The sequence below is a fragment of the Cherax quadricarinatus genome, chromosome 19 (assembly GCF_038502225.1).
Source record: "Cherax quadricarinatus isolate ZL_2023a chromosome 19, ASM3850222v1, whole genome shotgun sequence".
Lineage (NCBI taxonomy): Eukaryota > Metazoa > Arthropoda > Malacostraca > Decapoda > Parastacidae > Cherax > Cherax quadricarinatus.
The window spans coordinates 22,573,362-22,595,578 of NC_091310.1; the positions used below are offsets into that span (position 1 = coordinate 22,573,362).

The 22,217-nt window shown below is 46.5% G+C and overlaps 1 protein-coding gene across 1 annotated transcript in view; it reads left to right on the plus strand.

Annotated features, from left to right (window-relative positions):
* Positions 1–22,217, plus strand: part of LOC128688250 (netrin receptor UNC5B) — an 812,793-nt gene that overhangs the window by 192,129 nt on the left and 598,447 nt on the right. The window contains exon 3 of the mRNA XM_070086825.1: positions 22,028–22,171. Coding sequence (XP_069942926.1) covers positions 22,028–22,171 — 144 coding nt within the window. The remainder of the gene's footprint in view (positions 1–22,027; positions 22,172–22,217) is intronic.

Sequence of the window (22,217 nt, forward strand, 5' to 3'; positions counted from 1 at the left end):
ATACACTTACACTGCTACCTTCATACACTTACACTGCTACCTTCACACACTTACACTGCTACTTTCACACACACACTGCTACCTTCACACACACTGCTACCTTCACACACTTACACTGCTACTTTCACACACACTGCTACCTTCACACACACTGCTACCTTCATACACTTACACTGCTACCTTCACACACTTACACTGCTACTTTCACACACACTGCTACCTTCACACACACTGCTACCTTCATACACTTACACTGCTACCTTCACACACTTACACTGCTACTTTCACACACACTGCTACCTTCACACACACTGCTACCTTCACACACACTGCTACCTTCACACACTTACACTGCTACCTTCACACACACTGCTACCTTCACACACACTGCTACCTTCATACACTTACACTGCTACCTTCATACACTTACACTGCTACCTTCATACACTTACACTGCTACCTTCACACACTTAAACTGCTACCTTCACACACACTGCTACCTTCACACACTTACACTGCTACCTTCACACACTTACACTGCTACCTTCATACACTTAAACTGCTACCTTCATACACTTACACTGCTACCTTCATACACTTACACTACTACCTTCACACACTTACACTGCTACCTTCACACACTTACACTGCTACCTTCATACACTTACACTGCTACCTTCATACACTTACACTGCTACCTTCATACACTTACACTGCTACCTTCATACACTTACACTGCTACCTTCATACACTTACACTGCTACCTTCACACTTACACTTCTACATTCATACATTTACACTGCTACCTTCACACACTTACACTGCTACCTTCATACACTTACACTTCTACCGTCACACACACTGCTACCTTCATACACACTGCTACCTTCATGCACTTACACTCCTACCTTCATTCACTTACACTCCTACCTTCACACACACTGCTACTTTCAAACACACTGCTACCTTCACACACTTACACTGCTACCTTCGTACACTTACACTGCTACCTTCATACACTTACACTGCTACCTTCATACACTTACACTGCTACCTTCATACACTTACACTTCTACCTTCACACACACTGCTACCTTCATACACACAGCTACCTTCATACACTTACACTGCTACCTTCATACACTTACACTGCTACCTTCATACACTTACACTACCTTCACACTCTTACACTGCTACCTTCACACGCTTACACTGCTACCTTCACACACTTACACTGCTACCTTCACACACTTACACTGCTACCTTCACACACTTACACTGCTACCTTCACATACACTGCTACCTTCACACACTTACACTGCTACCTTCACACACTTACACTGCTACCTTCACACTCTTACACTACTACCTTCACACACTTACACTGCTACCTTCATACACTTACACTGCTACCTTCATACACTTACACTGCTACCTTCACACACTTACACTGCTACCTTCACACACTTACACTGCTACCTTCACACACTTACACTGCTACCTTCACACACTTACACTGAATCACCTCGCTGTAATGCCTCTCCATTTCTACTTTTAAAATTGCGAAATTCTTTCCCTTATTTTTACGTAACTTTTCGCACCATAAACCTGGCAAAGACTATTTCCTCGAATTCCAGAGACTCTTCTCTACTGCAAACCTCCTCCATCGTGCGTTTTTCAACGCCTTACAGTGCGTCAAATTCTGCACGTGTTAAAATACGCTCAAAATTGATGTTAATCATCCTGGGTTGTGTAAATTCCTCCTTATATTTACGTAAAGTTAACTGTCTATAACAAGAATTGATTTACTGACGTCTAGGACGTTTAGGAGACGTCGGCGTCGCTTAGTTAAAAAAATCAAATTCATATTCACATTCGCTTAGTTTAAAAATTCAATTTCAACTACAGATAGTCTTCAGGTTACGATGGGGTTACGTTCCGATGAACCTATCGCAAGTCAAAAATATCGCAAGTCGAATATGAATATTTATCCTCGTTGAGCTTGGTTTTGTCACATGTGCCCGCTGAAACATCTGCTTTCAATCGGCTTTTACTAATTTGATCAGTCCAGGTTGATGGCCTGATTATCAGGCTGGTGGTGGCAGCTGGCACTCCAACGTAACCACCAAAGGTCTGTTGGTAATTTTCCTTATACCCTGTATATGAGGGAAAGGTTCTTTCAGTTTGTACAAGAATGGTATACAGTACCGATAAGATGAAAATTAAGACACATGTGCAGCATGTGGGTATCTTTATTGCAGACGTTTCGCTATCCAGTGGCTTTATCAATACAAATTCTAGGGCATAGAATTTGTATTGATAAAGTCACTGGGTGGCGAAACGTCTACAATAAAGATGTTGCACATGTGTCTTAATTTTCTTTTTTCGGTTTGCCTAAATGGTTTCTGTTAATGGTAAATTATATAGTGTTGAGAAACTTAGGTTTCCGCGCCACTTAAGATTACTAATGATGAAGTGAAGACTTCAGCTCACCTCGTCCCTGTCCCTGTGTCTCCTCTCTGTAAATTAAGGGACTGAAACTCAGAAGTCTACTTTAAGGGCTGGCAGACCACGAGCACCAGGTCTGGCAGACCACGAGCACCAGGTTTGGCAGACCAGACCACGGGGAGTAGATTGGTCTCACTGTCACCTCTGTATTTTACAAGAGTGAATGTTTTCTCCTTAATCTCATACCTGGACCCTCCCCTCTTTTTTTTTTTCTCTCTCTCTCTCTCTTTCTTTCTCTCTCTCTCTCTCTTTCTCTCTCTCTCTCTCTCTCTCTCTCTCTCTCTCTCTCTCTCTCTCTCTCTCTCTCTCTCTCTCTCTCTCTCTCTCTCTCTCTCTCTCTCTCTCTCTCTCTCTGATGTACTCCAAGGAAGCCTCTGAACTCCTCGCCCTCACTGCGCTACGTCGTCTTTAACTCTGACAAGTAGATGTCACCCACATGCCATTATTTTCGTATCTTCCTAACAGTTATTAGTTCTGTAACATTTCATCTCCAATCTAAGAGGCCTGGTCTGTGACCGGGCCATGGGGAAGATGATCCCAGGACCACTAACTAATTGGTTGCTATCATGGCTAGTGAGTGTTAGCCAGATCTAGTGGATATCAGCCAGGGCTAGTGGATGTCAGCTAGACCTAGTCATGGATGCCAGCTAGGGCTAGCAGATGTTAGGCAGAGGTAGTGGAAGCCAGCCAGCTCTAATGGATGTCAGCCATGGCTAGTGGATGTCAGTCAGGGTTAAATGGATGTCAGTCATGGCCAGTGGATGCCACCTAGAATTCTTTCAATGTCAACCAAAGCTAGCGAGTGTCAGCCAGAGATAGTGAGTGCCAGCCAGAGATTGTGAGTGTCAGCCAGAGATTGCGAGTGTCAGCCAGAGATAGTGGGTGTCGCCAGAAGCAAGCAGTGTGTCACAAAGTCGACCATATTTTCAGAGAGGTGGCGCCAACGTTTTTCAACAGAAACACCGTTGCTTTCAATGGTGGGAGGGAGGGAGGGAGGGAGGGAGGGAGGGGCGCTCTGATTCACTTTGACGTGTGCCGCTTTGAACAAGATAAAGGAATTTTGTTTGATAAATATTTGATTAGTGGGGTCGTTCGAAATATTTTTGTTGCTCTCTCTCTCTCCCCTGAAATAGTAACAAGTATGCGTTTTTCTGTGCACAAGTACAGATCTATCACGTGATCTAAGTACATATGCGTGCTTTCGGTATGTTAGGGTATGTATATATGTATAAACTCAGATAAGTCGTAATTGACTGTCAGTGAATAAAAAGACATTGACAGTTGTTTATTACTTGAGCTTATGGACTATATGGTTTTGAGAGGTATGAGATTAGCTGTGCCGTGAAACTTCCGGGGCTGTGTTTTGAGACAGTAGAGTCGCACTTGGTGCCATTGATACGGACAGGTCACAGATATGCTCTCTGTGAAATCTTCCTATTGTAAGCTTCATAGCTCTGTGGTACGTCGGGCCTTCTACAATCCAGGACCACGGTTCGAGTTCCCTTCCATTATTCTGTATATTCATATACATATATGTTTATACAGAGGAATGATTATTGGAGATGCATTCGTTTTTCTCAAATGCTTCGTTTTTTTCCCAAATTATCATTTGAGATTTCGTATAAGTAAATGTGAGCTCTAATAACAGGTGGAGGTCAGACTGTTGTAACAAGACATCAAAAATAGCGAGTTTTATGTGGGACACGATCTGCACCCTACCATCGAAAAGGTGGACTAAAGATTAAAAGAATTCAAGACAAGCAAACCCAGGCTAAACGATGGCAGAAACAAACCCAGGGTGAATGATGACAAGAGTAAACAAACCTGGGATGAGTAAACCCAGGAATCAAATACTGGACACTCGAATCGAGAACAAAGACTCCATAACTCAAAAAATAATGCTGGAACATTTGAAGTTCCCGTCCAGTGGATGGGACGTCTAAAGCCCCCGTCCAGTGGATGGGACGTCTAAAGTCCCTGTCCAGTGGACGGGACGTTTGAAGTCCCTGTCCAGTGGATGGGACGTTTGAAGTCCCCGTCCAGTAAATGGGGCGTCTGAAGTCCCCGTCCAGTGAATGGGACGTCTGAAGTCCCCGTCTAGTGGATAGGACGTCTGAAGTCCCCTTCCAGTTGATGAGACTTTTCAGGTCCCCATTTAGTGGATGAGACTTGTATGGTAAGATACTCATCTTTGATGTCAGCTGTGAACACCTGCAAATTCTGCCAAGGTTTCGCCTTCGTAAATTGCTGTCTTAGTACCCACCATGGGTGAAAGGGAGGTAATTATAACCAGGGTTTATATTCGCCCTGAAGACATATATCGACAACTGTTTCAAGTATATCACCTGGAAAGTAGTGGTCGAGTCTTACTTGTGTTTTGGACTTGGGCCCTCCCATCTTGGCCTCGAAAGGTCAGCCCTATCCACCAAACATCGACCCTAAGCATTTCAGTGGTATTAATTAAGCGGATGTCAGGTAGAATAGTGACTTGCCTGGCTCATTGTAGTGGGAACCAGTGAGGTTACAATGTCGAAGAGAGGCTGATAATGATGGCCTGATTGAAGAGATGACGTCGGAAATTTCTTCTGTCGTCTACTTGGCACAGGTCGCCTGACGACTATCACCTCGCTAATAGTCAGTAATTATTCACAGCAGGAAGAATCTTTACTCTTTTTCCTGGAGACTGCCAGTGCACGACTCTGGATTCAAGTATGAAAACGAATATGGCCATGAATGTTTCTGCACTCATCGTGGTGAATGCTGAAACGTTGGACCAGTGAACATGTGACGACGCGACTGGGTAGCAAGCGGCCACCTCGTCACATGTTCACTGGTCAAAATCAAACTGCAATCTTCTTGTTGCCACCTCTGCCCTCCTTTTATGAGAGGCTATCTGCTGATATGTGTCTACAGGCATAGATGCTGGCTCTGGTGACTTAGTTTAATTAGAAGGAGCAGATTCTTTGAGTCTGAGGTGCCGGCTGTACAGTATGAAGCCCCTAAGTATGTTATTAGTTTAGAATCAAATTATCTCAAAATTTTCCCAGTCTTGGGAAATATTAATTTCCTTAAACACATGTTTATAAAATGTTGAGAAACTCGTGTAAGAGTGTAAAATTCTTCTGGAGACAAGTAAATATTGTGTGATGATTATATTTGCTCTGAACCTGCTATCCCATTAGAAGGTGTCTGGTTTTGCAGGGTCAGAAACATGTGTTAAGATAAATGGGCGTTTCTGGTATGATCCAATTTAAAATTGTTGAGTGCAGGATGCTTGGTTGTAAGACTTGTGAGCTTCTTCTCTGCTGGTGCAAAAAAAGAATAGATCATGACCCTCTCCTGCTCTCTAGTGTGGGAGAAAGGTCCTAGCCCCCTTGAGAGGGGTCGTCGCCCCCTGGTTGGAGAAAAATGTCTTCACAACTGAAGTTCCTATCCAGTGAATGGGTCATCTGAAGTTCCCGTCCAGTGGATGGGTCATCTGAAGTTCCCATCCAGTAGATGGGATGTCTGAAGTCTCCATCCAGTAGATGGGATGCCTGAAGTCACCATCCAGTGGATGGGACGTCTGAAGTCCCTCTCTAATAGGGGATGCTCCATCTATCCCATTCCAGGAATCTTGGATGTCTGGAATCGATTTCGGGAAAAGGGTCGCTATCTGCCTGACCTGGTCCCTGTAGCTTTTCTGGTTGACCAGGCTTTCGGTGTCAGCCACATGCAATTCCGTATGCACCACTCCCCGGCTAGTCCGGCACTGATCTAAGAAACTTATCAAGTTCCCTGTTGAAAACAGCTAGAGGTTTGTTGGTAATTAACCTAATATATGAAGGGAGTGTGTTAGTCTTAGTCTTGTTTTTCACTGGAGATATTTTGCATCGTCTACTAAGACTCTTACTTTCATATGGAATGATTTTAATGAGCAGATTTTGGAACCAATCTCTCCAGGATTGTCTAGTAGTAAAGTTCAAGGGACTTAAGTGTAGTAGTAATATTTGAATGTAGTAGTGGTAGTGGAGTGTAATAGTCGTAGTTATGTGTTGTAGTGAATGTAGTTGTGGTAATAGTGTAATAGTGATAGTTGAGTATAGTACTGGTAGTTAAAATGTTCCCAGTAGTTTAGAAACTTGAGTGAATTTATACGAGAAGTGAAAGCTCTCCATACTTTTCCCATTTCTGTAATTTGTCCTGCCTTCAAGGGAACCGTTAGTACACAGCAATACTCGGCATCTCTTGTTCTGAATCGGACGTCTTCCTTTCTACTCAGTTTAATTTTATCATTTACACTTAAGGTTTCTTTACTATTCATCTTTTCTTTAAATTTCTTAGGTTCTTTCTCACGCTTCTCGTTACTTCTTTATTCATTTGTTTTTTCTCAGCCTTTTTTATCTTCTCATCTACCTTCTTTTTTCCGGCTCGTAGTATTTTTGTCACTGTTTCTTTGTCTCATCGGCTTCATATGCACACACAAATTCAAACAGCAGATGCCTTCCCCTCCCTCCACACACACACACACACACACACACACACACACACACACACACACACACACACACACACACACACACACACACACACACACATGTATGTACGTACATTTAGACAAGCTTGACGCAGGTGTAGAAAATTGGATGAGGCTACAAGACGAGAGGTGGATACATGTGTTTGTATTTCTTGCGTGAGAAGCATGTGAATTTGTGCCTTGAGTTGGGAAGGGAACTGGAGAGAGATGGAATGTTGGAGTTAAGTGAGAGGTGCTGAGGACTGAAGGAGGGGTGCTGAGGACTGAAGGAGGGGTGCTGAGGACTGAAGGAGGGGTGCTGAGGACTGAAGGAGGGGTGCTGAGGACTGAAGGAGGGGTGCTGACTGAAGGAGGGGTGCTGAGGACTGAAGGAGGGGTGCTGAGGGCTGAAGGAGAGGTGCTGAGGATTGAAGGAGGGGTGCTGAGGATTGAAGGAGGGGTGCTGAGGATTGAAGGAGGGGTGCTGAGGGCTGAAGGAGGGATGCTGAGGACTGAAGGAGGGGTGCTGAGGATTGAAGGAGGGGTGCTGAGGATTGAAGGAGGGGTGCTAAGGATTTAAGGAGGGATGTTGAGGATTGAAGGAGGGGTACTGAGGATTGAAGGAGGGGTGCTAAGGATTGAAGGAGGGATGCTGAGGATTGAAGGAGGGGTACTGAGGATTGAAGGAGGGGTGCTGAGGACTGAAGGAGGGATGCTGAGGATTGAAGTAGGGGGTGCTGAGGACTGAAGGAGGGGTGCTGAGGACTGAAGGAGGGATGCTGAGGATTGAAGGACGGGTACTGAGGATTGAAGGAGGGGTGCTGAGGACTGAAGGAGGGGTGCTGAGGATTGAAGGAGGGGTGCTGAGGACTGAAGGAGGGGTGCTGAGGACTGAAGGAGGGATGCTGAGGATTGAAGGAGGGGAACTGAGGATTGAAGGAGGGGTGCTGAGGATTGAAGGAGGGGATGCTGAGGATTGAAGGAGGGGAACTGAGGATTGAAAAAGGGGTACTGAGGATTGAAGGAGGGGTGCTAATTATTGAAGGAGGGGTGCTAAGGATTGAAGGAGGTGTGTTGGAGCTGGAGGTGGTGGTGCCTTGATTTCATTTTATTACCTTCTACTCTTCTAGTTGATTTTGAAGTGGTTGACTCATAGTTCTTGGCCCCTCTTCAACTCTTATCAAACGGCTTTTCTAAGTCTTTTTTCTCCAGGGTAAATTCGTTAATTTTTTTTAGCACGTTGAGATGTGACTTAGGATATCTGAGGCTTCCTGGTGGGTCACCGCCCCTCTTTTTTTTCTGCGCGGCCTAGCTGCAGACCAGGCCTTCTGGTTGCTGACCTGATCGACCAGGCGGTTGGTGCCATCTAGACTTAGTCACTGGTTATTGATACCGTCGAACTTTGTCCATGAAAACCCGTAATAGTCATAGTAAGTGGCAGTCACCAACCCTCCAGTGTTCTGGTTAGGTAAACATTTTGACCCAGTGATGCAGAGCTACGGCCGGTCCGCTGGTTCGAATCCTGTCCACTCTGTTGAAGAAATGTTTACAAATCATTTACTTTCTGCATTGAGTTTAACTGAGAACTATTGGAAGCTCCTCCAAGAACAGATCTCATGGACAGAACTGAAATGTAATTTTTGTTTTGTCTTAGACGATTATAAAGAAGCATCGGCCCCGCTACTCGATCTCACACCAAACCTGTTGGTTCACGTCCTGGCCAACCAGTCCGTAAGTCAGTCAACTTAGGCTCCACAGCCAAAGTACTTAACCATTATGTGGAGAACTTTTCAAATACCCTCATGATAATAGTTTACTGTCACTTGGTAGTTCCTCTTTATTTGAAGAGAGGGTATTTCAGTGGTCTTGACCCTTGATGGTAACTGAGTTACATTCCAGAGTAGTTATTGTACCCCAGCACCGTCTACCATGCCTCCCAGCATTTATAAGGGGGATTACCAATAGACCTGACCAGTGGTTCGTAGGTCGGTTTGCGTGCGGCAGGCAGTAACAACCTGGTTGATCAGGCCCTGATCCACCGCGAAGCCTGGTCATGGACCTGGCTGCAGGGTCGTTGACCCCCCACAACTCCCTTCAGGTATGCTTCCCGTTTTCGTTAAGAGTAATTTCAGTGTACAATCTTTGCTCACCGAAATAACTTATCGCAGTGAGAGATATGAACAGCAGGGGCGTTATAGGTGCACTTATAAACTATTGTATCAATGTCCGTTCTCCATCAGATATCAGAAATATTATTGGAATTATGGTAGAAGTTATCAAGAGAAAATCGGACAATTATCTCCATTAACTTGGATTATTGCCACGGGGATAGAACCACCCCCATCATCAAAAGCCTCCTTAATTGGAGGTCAGCATGAAAATCTGGCCTCAGGCCGGGCTGCAGTGGTAAAAAAAATGGAAACTGGTCACATTTGTGCCAGTATTTCAACGACAAAGAAAATCTTGCTAACTTCTTACTTCCAGTATACACTTGTACAACATGTATATGAATGGAATATATTACCGACAAGATGAAAATTAGACACATGTGCAAACATTTTGGTAACTTTACTGTAGACGTTTCGCCATCCAGTGGCTTTATCAGTACAAATTCAAGGACATAATTGGAAGACAGTAGAACTATATACACAAGATGAGGTAATCAGTCCCTCAGACTTGGAGTTGGTGTGAAAAGCACCGTAATCGTCAAGAATCTGGAGCACAGGTAAGAAAGCTGGCGCTTTTATACTAGCGTCAGGTGGCGAGGGACGGGTAGCAGAAGAAGATATTGTCACTGGTAGGCAGAATTCCCCAGTAGAAGTACGTCATACCCGAAGGACAGGTTAGACAGATCCTTCACGACTATGATCCTCTCCACACCAACTCCAAGGCTGAGGGACTAATTACCTCATCTTTTGTATATAGTTCTACTGTCTTCCAATTATGTCCTAGAATCCGTTTTGATAAAGCCACTGGATGGCAAATCGTCTACAGCAAAGATGCCCAGATGTTGCACGTGTCTGATTTTCAACTTAGTATAAACTTGTGCAATATACATTTTTACACTTTATTTGTTTAATAGTTCTCTTCCCTGTAATGTTTCTTTAAATTTTAAGCTGCCTGATCTGAGACCGGGCCGCGGTGATGATCCCGGAGCTATCACTAAATACACCAGATATTCTTTTCTCGTTATTATGATAGGTGACATTAAAACATGCACGAGTGAAGCTTCCGTTAAATGTATGGAAAGAATTTAGAACTCAAAAGTAACAATGTATATAAAACTCAAGAGGATCATCAAATAGAACGAAAAAAAAACACGTGAAAGACTTGGGAATAATTGTGTCAGCTGACCTTTCTTTCAATGAACATAAGGCAAAGATCACAACAGCCAGGAAGAGGATGGGTTAAGTATTGACAACCTTTAAAACTTGGGAAATAAATCCAGTGGTGACACTTTCAAATCGCTAGTGCTTCCTTATTTGGAATATTGCTCAGTGTTGACGGTGCCGTTTAAAGCAGGAGAAATATCAGAGCTGGAACAAATACAGAGATCGTTTATGGCTCACACAGAGCCAGTAAAGCATTTAAATTACTGGGAACGTCTTTAAATTTATGAATGTGTACTCACTGGAGCAGAGGAGAGAGAGATACATGATAATATATACCTGGAAAGTACTCGAGGGCTTAGTTCCAAATCTGCACACTGCCATAACAACATACTAGAGTGAGAGATATGGGAGGAAGTGCAGAATAAACCCAGTGAAAAGCAGGGGTGCGGTGGGCACGGCAAGGAAATATTGAATCAACATTCGTGGCTCCAGATTATTCAGCATCTTACCAGAAGATATCAGAAGCACTTCTGGAACAAGTGTAGAAGTCTTCAAGAGGAAACTGGACACGTATCTTCACCAGGTGCTAGATCAACCAGGCTGTGATGGATATGTGGGACAGCAGGCCTCTAGCAGCAACAGCCTGGTTGACCAGGCAAGCACCAGACTAGCCTGGCCCATGGCCGACCTCTGAGAGTAGTGACTCTCGAAACTCCTCAATGGTATATGTAACCAAATCTTCCATGAAGTGGAGAAAATTATCAGCGCCTGTTTGAAAAACAAACATATACAAAGTTATAGAACCTCCTCTTCCTCTTCTGTTTTAGGTTCTTCAGCAACATGGGCTACTAACCACATAGTTATATACCCATTATCTTCTTTCCGGTCTCTGGAGCCCATTAAACTTTCTTCTCGTATAACTTGTGGATTCTTGTAAAGCAGGAGAGGCCGCGCCTGCCTTCTGGTACGTTGCCTCACTGCGGTGAGACTGGCAATAATACACACTAATGTCTGAGTCTTGGTAATTACACGCGCATATACACAAAACTATTGCAGTGGTTCTGGGATTTATCTTTCCCTCGGCCGGTCTCAGACCAGACCGCCTAAGTTGGAATGGAAATATTACAGGACAAGAACTTTTAAGAAGTATGTGAAAGGTAAAGTTATGTGGCTGGCATCCACTAGCCCTAGTTGACAGCCGAGAACTGGACAAGTATCTTCATCAGGTGCCAGATCAACCAGGCTGTGATGGATATGTGGGGCAACGGGCCTCCAGCAACAACAACCTGGTTGACCAGGTTAGCACTAGACGAACCTGGTCTATGGCCGGTCTCCGAGAGTAGTAAGGCTCTCGAAATTAATCAAAGGTAAAGGACTAGTCGTGGCTTACATCCATTAGCTCTGGTTGACATCCACTAGTCAGCACTGAACAAACTGGAGCAGAAAGGGTGAGTAGTGTGGTGTTGGTGAGCGGATGTGAGGCTGTGTAAGTCCTCATGAAGTCATCATCTGGTATTTCTCGGGAAGGAGAGTAACCAAAATCCCAGCAGGTCTGTGTGTGACCAGATGGTCCTGCTGGTGCATTACTTCTGCTAGTAATTATCATGATGTGGTGTTGGTTGGTCCTGGTGGTGGTGGTGATAATGGCTGGTGGTCAGGGTCCTTCCTGCCTACTGATTTTTCCTTTCTTCCTTCCCTTCCACTCCCTTCTTTCTGCCTGGCGAAGGGTTCATGGTTGAAGGATTTAGAGCTATCCCCTTTCTTGGGTCAAACCTGATTACTTTCCTTTCCTCATGATTATAATATATAATAATCCCTTCATCCCTCCCTCCCTCCCTCCCTCGTCTCTCTTCCTCTCCCTTCCTCTTTCCCTCTCCCCTTTCTTTCCCTCTCCCATCCTCTCCCCCTTCCTCTCTCCTCTTCTCTCTTCCCCCTCCATTTCTCCCCCTTCCCTCTCCCCCCTTCATTCTCTTCCCCTTTCCTCTTTCCCCCCTCTCTTTCCGCCTCCCTCTTTCCCCCCTACCTTCTTTCCATATCCCTTACCCGATGTCCCTTCCTCTCTCTTCCCTCCTCCTCCTCGAATCATCGCTCCCACGACCTGGTCTGAGACTAGTCCTTCTAGTTGACGCCTTGATCAGTCAGGTTGTTAGTGTTCACTGGGCACATTCCAACGCAGGTACTACAGCCTGGAAGCATTCGACAAGTTTCCTCTTGATGTGAGAGTGTTGGAAACCTCTCATCCTGTATGTTCGTCCAACTGAAGCTTCGTGTATTAATTGCACAGACACATGAAACGTTCTTACGTCTTGTTGGAGGAGAGTAAAACTTGAGCAGTAACAGCCTAGTTGATCAGGCCCTGATCCAACGGGAGGCCTGGGTTGATCCCCGGAATACCTTCCAGGTAGACTCCAGGTAATTAAGATTTATTCTGTTTCGTGCGGCTGTGACACCTGTGTATCGGCATCGTATACAAATATCAGTGAAGTTGTTTATGTTCGTGTTCTAACTTTTTTTTTTTTTGGTTGGCTGTAACACTTGGTGAATATCTGATGTGACAGCCACTGGGAAGCCTGTCCTACAACCCTCGGTACTAGTCCCAGGTATGTGTCTGGAACAACATGGATCACAAGTGGTGATACAGTCTTCTCGTTGTTTTCTCCTTTACTTAGACACTTGGTTGACCAGGCAAGCACCAGACGAACCTGGCTCAAGGCCGGGCTTTGAGAGTAGAAAACCTCTCGTAACTCATCAGAGGTATATGCTTCAACTATGCTTGAATGATGGCGTTTGCACATTGTGAAATGACATGTGCTTTTAATAAGGATTTGGTGGCGTTTAAGTGGAGGATCATCGCTGTATTTGTCATGTATTTCAAGGCTGGAAAGTGTACAGGGATGGTTTACTGCCCACTCAAAGTCAATAAAATATCTAAACTACTGGAAACGCCTCAGAGCGCCTAAAATATTCACTCGGGAAATACCTGATCATTTAAATGTGCATGGAAAATACTTGATATTCAGGTCTCCAATCTACACATTACCATCTTTAACTTACTTTACATTGACGTCAGAGATATGGAAAGAAATGTGGAATAAACCCAGTGAAAATCGAGGAGGTACCAAAGAATCGGTAACGACGGGTATCGGCTAATTGTGATGGTATCAGTATCGGCCTAATATTGAGTATCGGTATCAGCATCGGCAAAAAAAATTGGTTTCGACTCATCACTATTAAAAAAAAAAAAGAGTGGCGTCACGGGTATAACAAATGAACATTGTCAACAACAGTGGTTCAAGACTACCAGGAGGGTGTCCCGGGGTCACCGCCCCCGCGGACCAGTCCTTGACCAGGCCTTCTGCTGCCAGCAGATGTCAGAAATATTGCCAAAAGAAAACTATAAAAGGGAACGAGTGGAAACGGGTCCACTATTTCCGGCAAGTGCCTGATCAGCCGCTCTATGACAGTTACGTGGACTTACGGGCCACTAGCACCAATAGCTTGGTTGATCAAGCAGTTACCAAGGAAGCCTTCTGACACCAGGATCTGCTGACTCAAGGGTCTGCTGACTCCAGGGTCTGATGAAACCAGGGTCTGCTGACTCCAGGGCCTGCTGACTCCAGGATCTACTGACTCCAGGGAAGGCTGACTCCAGGATCTACTGACTCCAGGACTTGCTGACTCCAGGGTTTGAAACCAGGGTCTGCTGATTCCAGGACCTGTTGACTCCGGAGCCTGCTGACTCCAGGATCTACTGACTCCAGGGCCTGCTGACTCCAGGATCTGATGAAACCAGGGTCTGCTGATTCCAGGATCTGTTGACTCCGGAGCCTCTCGACTCCGGAGCCTGTTGACTCCACGGCCTGCTGACTCCAGGATCTACTGACTCCAGGATCTACTGACTCCAGGACTTGCTGACTCCAGGGTCTGAAACCAGGGTCTGCTGATTCCAGGACCTGTTGACTCCGGAGCCTGCTGACTCCAGGATCTACTGACTCCAGGGCCTGCTGACTCCATTATCTACTGACTCCAGGATCTACTGACTCCAGGGCCTGCTGACTCCAGGACCTGTTGACTCCGGAGCCTGCTGACTCCAGGATTTACTGACTCCAGGGCCTGCTGACTCCAGGGTCTGAAACCAGGGTCTGCTGATTCCAGGACCTGTTGACTCCGGAGCCTGCTGACTCCAGGATCTACTGACTCCAGGGCCTGCTGACTCCAGGATCTACTGACTCCCGGACCTGCTGACTCCAGGGTCTGCTGATTCCAGGACCTGTTGACTCCGGAGCCTGCTGACTCCAAGATCTACTGACTCCAGGGCCTGCTGACTCCAGGATCTATTGACTCCAGGGCCTGCTGACTCAGGATCTACTGACTCCAGGGCCTGCTGACTCCAGGGTCTACTGACTCCAGGGCCTGCTGACTCCAGGATCAACTGACTCCATGACCTGCTGACTCCAGGACCTGCTGACTCCAGGATCTACTGACTCCCGGACCTGCTGATTCCAGGACCTGTTGACTCCGGAGCCTGCTGACTCCAAGATCTACTGACTCCAGGGCCTGCTGACTCCAGGATCTATTGACTCCAGGGCCTGCTGACTCCAGGATCTACTGACTCCAGGGCCTGCTGACTCCAGGATCTACTGACTCCAGGGCCTGCTGACTCCAGGGTCTACTGACTCCAGGGCCTGCTGACTCCAGGATCTACTGACTCCAGGACCTGCTGACTCCACGATCTACTGACTCCAGGGCCTGCTGACTCCAGGATCTACTGACTCCAGGACCTGATGACTCCAGGATCTACTGACTCCAGGACCTGCTGACTCCAGGACCTGTTGACTCCGGAGCCTGCTGACTCCAGGATCTACTGACTCCAGGGCCTGCTGACTCCAGGATCTACTGACTCCCGGACCTGCTGACTCCAGGGTCTGCTGATTCCAGGACCTGTTGACTCCGGAGCCTGCTGACTCCAAGATCTACTGACTCCAGGGCCTGCTGACTCCAGGATCTATTGACTCCAGGGCCTGCTGACTCAGGATCTACTGACTCCAGGGCCTGCTGACTCCAGGGTCTACTGACTCCAGGGCCTGCTGACTCCAGGACCTGCTGACTCCAGGACCTGCTGACTCCAGGACCTGCTGACTCCAGGACCTGCTGACTCCAGGATCTACTGGCTCCCGGACCTGCTGATTCCAGGACCTGTTGACTCCGGAGCCTGCTGACTCCAAGATCTACTGACTCCAGGACCTGCTGACTCCGCGATCTACTGACTACAGGGCCTGCTGACTCCAGGATCTACTGACTCCAGGACCTGCTGACTCCAGGATCTACTGACTCCAGGACCTGCTGACTCCAGGACCTGTTGACTCCGGAGCCTGCTGACTCCAGGATCTACTGACTCCAGGGCCTGCTGACTCCAGGATCTACTGACTCCCGGACCTGCTGACTCCAGGGTCTGCTGATTCCAGGATCTACTGACTCCAGGGCCTGCTGACTCCAGGGCCTGCTGACTCCAGGATCTACTGACTCCCGGACCTGTTGACTCCGGAGCCTGCTGACTCCAAGATCTACTGACTCCTGGATCTACTGATTCCAGGACCTGCTGACTCCAGGATCTACTCACTCCAGGGACTGTAGTCCAGGATCTACTGACTCCAGGGCCTGCTGACTCCAGGACCTGCTGACTCCAGGATCTACTGACTCCAGGGCCTGCTGACTCCAGGATCTACTGACTCCAGGATCTGTAGATGAATGGTTCAGAGAACCGACATGATGATAAATTAGACACATGTGCAACTCTTGGGTATCTTTATTGAGGAAACGTTTCGCCACACAGTGGCTTCATCAGTCCATACAAAGGAGAATCTTGAAGAACAGGAGGAGAATGAGGTAATCAGTCCCTCAACCTTGAGTCGATGTGGTCAGTCCATCAATCTTGAATAGAATACGGCAAGCTTGCCTAATTCTTGGGCACGACCTACTTCCACATTGAACAAATGTGACACCACCTATGACTGCTGCACCTCTCCTGCCAACGGTTTATAAGCTCCTTCACCGCACGTATGCCGTATTCTATTCAAGATTGATGGACTGACCACATCGTCTCAAGGTTGAGGGACTGATTACCTCATTCTCCTCCTGTTCTTCAAGATTCTCCTTTGTATGGACTGATGAAGCCACTGTGTGGCGATAGGTTTCCTCAATAAAGATACCCAAGAGTTGCACATGTGTCTAACTCCAGGATCTACTGACTCCAGGGCCTGCTGACTCCAGGATCTACTGACTCCAGGGCCTGCTGACTCCAGGATCTACTGACTCCAGGGCCTGCTGACTCCAGGATCTACTGACTCCAGGGCCTGCTGACTCCAGGATCTACTGACTCCAGGGCCTGCTGACTCCAGGATCTACTGACTCCAGGATCTACTGACTCCAGGATCTACTGACTCCAGGACCTGCTGACTCCAGGATCTATTGACTCTAGGGCCTGCTGACTCCAGGATCTATTGACTCCAGGGCCTGCTGACTCTAGGATCTACTGACTCCAGGATCTACTGACTCCAGGGCCTGCTGACACCAGGATCTACTGACTCCAGGGCCTGCTGACTCCAGGATCTACTGACTCCAGGGCCTGCTGACTCCAGGATCTACTGACTCCAGGGCCTGCTGACTCCAGGATCTACTGACTCCAGGGCCTGCTGACTCCAGGATCTACTGACTCCAGGGCCTGCTGACTTCAGGATCTGCTGACTCCAGGGCCTGCTGACTCCAGGATCTACTGACTCCAGGGCCTGCTGACTCCAGGATCTACTGACTCCAGGGCCTGCTGACTCCAGGATCTACTGACTCCAGGGCCTGCTGACTACAGGATCTACTGACTCCAGGGCCTACTGACTCCAGGATCTACTGACTCCAGGGCCTGCTGACTTCAGGATCTGCTGACTCCAGGGTCTGCTGACTCCAGGATCTACTAACTCCAGGGCCTGCTGACTCCAGGATCTACTGACTCCAGGGCCTGCTGACTCCAGGATCTACTGACTCCAGGGCCTGCTGACTCCAGGATCTACTGACTCCAAGACCTGCTGACTCCAGGATCTACTGACTCCAGGGCCTGCCGACTCCAGGATCTACTGACTCCAGGGCCTGCTGACTCCAGGATCTACTGACTCCAGAGCCTGCTGACTCCATGATCTACTGACTCCAGGACCTGCTGATTCCAGGATCTATTGACTCCAGGGCCTGCTGACTCCAGGATCTATTGACTCCAGGGCCTGCTGACTCTAGGATCTACTGACTCCAGGATCTACTGACTCTAGGATCTACTGACTCCAGGATCTACTGACTCCAGGGTATGCTGACTCCAGGATCTACTGACTCCAGGGCCTGCTGATTCCAGGATATACTGACTCCAGGGCCTGCTGACTCCAGGATCTACTGAGTCCAGGGCCTGCTGACTCCAGGGTCTGCTGACTCCAGGGTCTGCTGACTCCAGGGCCTGCTGACTCCAGGGTCTGCTGACTCCAGGGTCTGCTGACTCCTTGACTAGGAGAATTACTGTGACTTTTGAGCTCCTTGTTTATTGTCCTCCCTACTTCCTCTCTTCCTCCTTCTTTCCCTCTACCACCTCTTTCCTTCCCCCTCCTACCTTCCTTTCCCTCCCACCACCTACTTCCTCCTCACTTTCCCCTCCATCCTCCTTCCACCTTCCCTCTCCCACATCCTCTTTCCCCTCCCTCCCTCTCTTCCTCTCCCACTTCCTCCCTTTCCCCTCCCACCTCCTCTCTTCCCCTTTCCACCTCCTCTCTTCCCCTTTCCACTTCATCTTCCCCGCTGCTACCTCACTTCCCCCTCCCACCTCACTTAATCCCCCCCCCCTTCCCGACATTTCTTTACCCTCCTGCCCCTTCCCAATGTCCCTCTTATACCTTCTCCGTTCTTCCTTTCCTTCATATTTCCTCACTTCCTCCTTCCTCTTCCATCCTTTCCTCTCCATTCTTCCCTCCTCCTCCTCCTCTACCCTCCCCCACCCCTCCTTTACACTGGGATTTGGTAGTGTGGTTTAAGTTTTATCGGCAGTGAGGTTTAATTACATGTTCGACACTGCATTCATTAGCTGCCTTTGTTCAAGTGTTGAGTGTGCCGCCCCGTGTGCCGCCCCGTGTGCCGCCCCAGCTACACTGTAATGGGAGACTGGTGTTGTTTCACTACTCCGTGGACGGGTAGTAAGTAGTAAAGGAAAAGAAGAGGGAGTGGAGCTAGTTAGGAGAGAGAGAGAGAGAGAGAGAGAGAGAAGGATCGAAGGAAAGAAAGAAGGGAATCGGCAAGGGGGATAATAACATCATTAATAATAATAATAATAATAATAATAATAATAATAATAATAATAATCTTTATTACTACAAGTACATGATACAACTATACAAACCTAGCTGACATTCGTTACATAAGAAAACCTCTGGTTATGTAGAGCATTTCAAGCAAATTAGGGTAATTTTGTCCCCAGGATGCGACTCACACCAGTCGGGTAACACCCAAGTATCTACTTACTGCCAGGTGAACAGGGATAGCAGGTGTCTTAAGAAACACGCCCCATTGTTTCCACCCGTACCGGGGATCGCACCTCAGTGTGTGAACTGAATGCAGTACCAACCGAGCTACGTGGGGAAGATGCGTTAGGGGACTTACAGGACTGGGGTAAAGGAAGGGGAAGGTGGGTAGTAGTAGTGGACCGTCTGCAATACTTTCCATATAATAGCCAAGCTTCAAGAGCGTCTTGAAGAATCAGTTAGATCAAGTGGGAGATGAAACAGGGGAGTCTGTCCTTCTGGGGTAATGCAGGACACCTTTCTTATTCTTTCAATGTTTCTTTTTTAAGAGGCCTAGTCTTGCGTTCTTCGAGACTGTGTTAAGGGTAGTATTGCGTTCCTTGAGGCTGTGTTAAGGGTAGTACTGCTTTCCTTGAGGCTGTGTTAAGCGTAGTACTGTGTTCTTTGATGGTGTGTTAATATAACTCCGGGAAACAGTCAGCCTTAACACAGCCTCAAGGACCACAGTACTATCTTGAACATAGCTTCAAGGAACACAGTGCAAACTTAACGCAGATTCAAGGAACACAGTACAACCTTAACGCAGATTCAAGGAACACAGTACAACCTTAACGCAGATTCAAGGAACACAGTACTACCTTAAGGCGAGCACGTTGTTACTAAGAACAATGTAGTGGTGTCTTGTGCTTTAGTCTGCGTATCTTCCGTCTACCATGCCTCTTTCTTCTCGATTCTTTTCCTATGTGAAGCAGTGACAGATAAACGGAGATGAGAACAATATAAACAAGTGACGTAGGTAGAAGAGGATAGCCACTGACAGGTGGATAAGCAAACAGAATGAAATACATGAGAGAGAAGAGCAGAAGACACACACAACTCTCTTGTACCACTCAGTGATAAAAATTCGTAATAGCTTGAAAGAGAAGATAATTTTTGTGTAACTGATAGTTTGTCTCTTGAAACTATTTTTTTTCAGTTTGGAAAGCCTTTTGATATAAATGTTAGAGTATACATGTATTTTGTAGGCCAAAGTGTATATATATATATATATATATATATATATATATATATATATATATATATATATATATATATAAAGACAAGCCACAGGGGTTGGAAATCTTTAGCTCAAGTACTTTCGCACTTCTCAGTGCGTCATCAGGAGCTATGCAAGGTTTCAAGGCAGAAACTAAAGGAGTGCGGGGTTGACACAAGCCGTAGCCTCACTCTGAACGTCAGGCAATGATTGCGTGCTACCTGCCCCAACACCTTTCCCGTTCCCTTCCCCATGTGGGGTAGGAGAGGGCCTCCAGGTTTTCAGAAGTCAAGGAATAGCAAATTAAAATATATAATAGCTAGCCCGAAGCTGTATCTAGTCATGTGACTTGAAAATATACTTTTCACAGTGGATAATATATTGATTGCTATTATTCGGTGTAACCTTTTAATTATTAAATAAAAAAAATAATATACTTTCTTGGCCGTTTAAATGCTGTAGTCTGGGGTTGTAGAATGTTCCTGGGGGTACTCAGAAGTATCTCTTCATATATTCCTAAATAATGTCTTCCATTCACGACAGGCGTAGCATGTTAGGTGCGTAGACACTGGTAGAGCGCCACCAGTACATCATGAAACCACCTGGCATAATGAACAATCCTGTGATTTTGTGTAGCATTGTTGTTTATGATTATGTACAATAGACTCTACTAAATAACTATCGAGCTTCAATAACCTATAATTTCAGTTATATGCAGTATTCCTGTAATGTTTCAAGAGAAAAGATTCAATTTTCTTTTTGCATGACGGAGCTCTTGGGTACAATAATCAGGGCAGCAGCCCACCCTGGTGGGTGATTACAGTAACTAACGTGGTTAAAGATAACTTTCGACTCCTGCCCTGTACTGATTGAGTATTTATGTTGTACTGTTTTGGTTTCCAGAGGATTACCTGTTTGACCAATATATAAGACAGAACACTGAGTTCATGGGACCTTGTAAACCTCAACTACTTTGTTATAGGGTGTGTTTTTAATCAACTTCTGTTTCACCGTTCCAGTGTTTTTGAAAGCAAGGTTTGTACTGATATTTTTTAATGCCTCACGCAGGCAGACCAGGTTCTCATTGTAAGGTAAAACTAGTACATTCTTCCTGGCCATCACTTCCTTAGGTTCAGTCCTGTAGAAAGTCTTCCTTGCTGGCATTAGCGCCTTCTCGACAAAATCCATAGGGTACCTCAGTTTTGTGGCTATGTTGAATATCTTGCTGATTTTGTCCTCTAATACGATACTCTGGACTTGGAAATACTAACTTGAGTGCAGCTTTATGAGCTTTGAGGAGTGAGCGTTTGTAGGAGGTAACAGCAAAAGTCAAGGAAGGAAAGAGGTGGGAGAATTGGGAGAAGAGTTGGCGAGTGGCGTTCATAATGTAAGTCGCAGACTGGCGATCTTATCAATGCAAGTCAATATAAACAATATCAACAAGTGTGTATGTCTGCCGTGGTCTGCCTGTAGGCTGAACCTTCACGCCACTGAGTGGAACACTGCAGTTCAGTCAGTTTAAACTCCGTGTTTTAGTCTCATTGAAGATGTATGTATAATCGAACGAAAGTTCTTGGGTTTATTATTTTTTTTAATTTTAAATGTGATAGGTTTAAAAAATCATGGAACAACACAGGTTTAAAAAATCATGGAACAACACAGTCGACATAATCCAAACCAGCAAGGTTTTAGAGCGGGACGATCATGGATGTCACAGTCTCAAAGGAACTCTTATAGTGCAGATTGTTGCGCCTTGATGGCCACTTATCACATTCCTGTGACCGGTTTCAAGGGTTATTCTACCTTGTCTGAAGCCGCCAACCTTCCCGGACAGACTTTGTTGAATTATATTAAAGTTTGTCACCATGCATGTCTAAGTGATCTTTTGCTGTGGTGGTTTGTTAGTTTACCCCTCAGGTGAGGGGTGAGTGTACCCTCATTGACCGGTGTACCTTGTGTTCCCTTAGGTGAGGGGTGAGTGAGCCTTTAATAACCAGTGTACCTTGTGTTCCCTCAGGTGAGGGGTGAGTGTACCCTCATTGGCCAGTGTACCTTGTGTTCCCTCAGTTGAGGGTGAGTGTACTTTCCTTGACCAGTGTACCTTGTGTTCCCTCAGGTGAGGGGAGCGAGGAGGCAGGGGGTGGCCTCACAGGGGTCACAGATGACTCTCCCCCAGTCTTCCTGGAACAACCTCAGGACGCCTATGTCATCAAGAACAAACCCGCCTCCATCACGTGCCGCGCCGCCCACGCCCTCAAAGGTGAGTCACTTTTTCCCACGCCCCTAAAGACGAGACACACCCACCC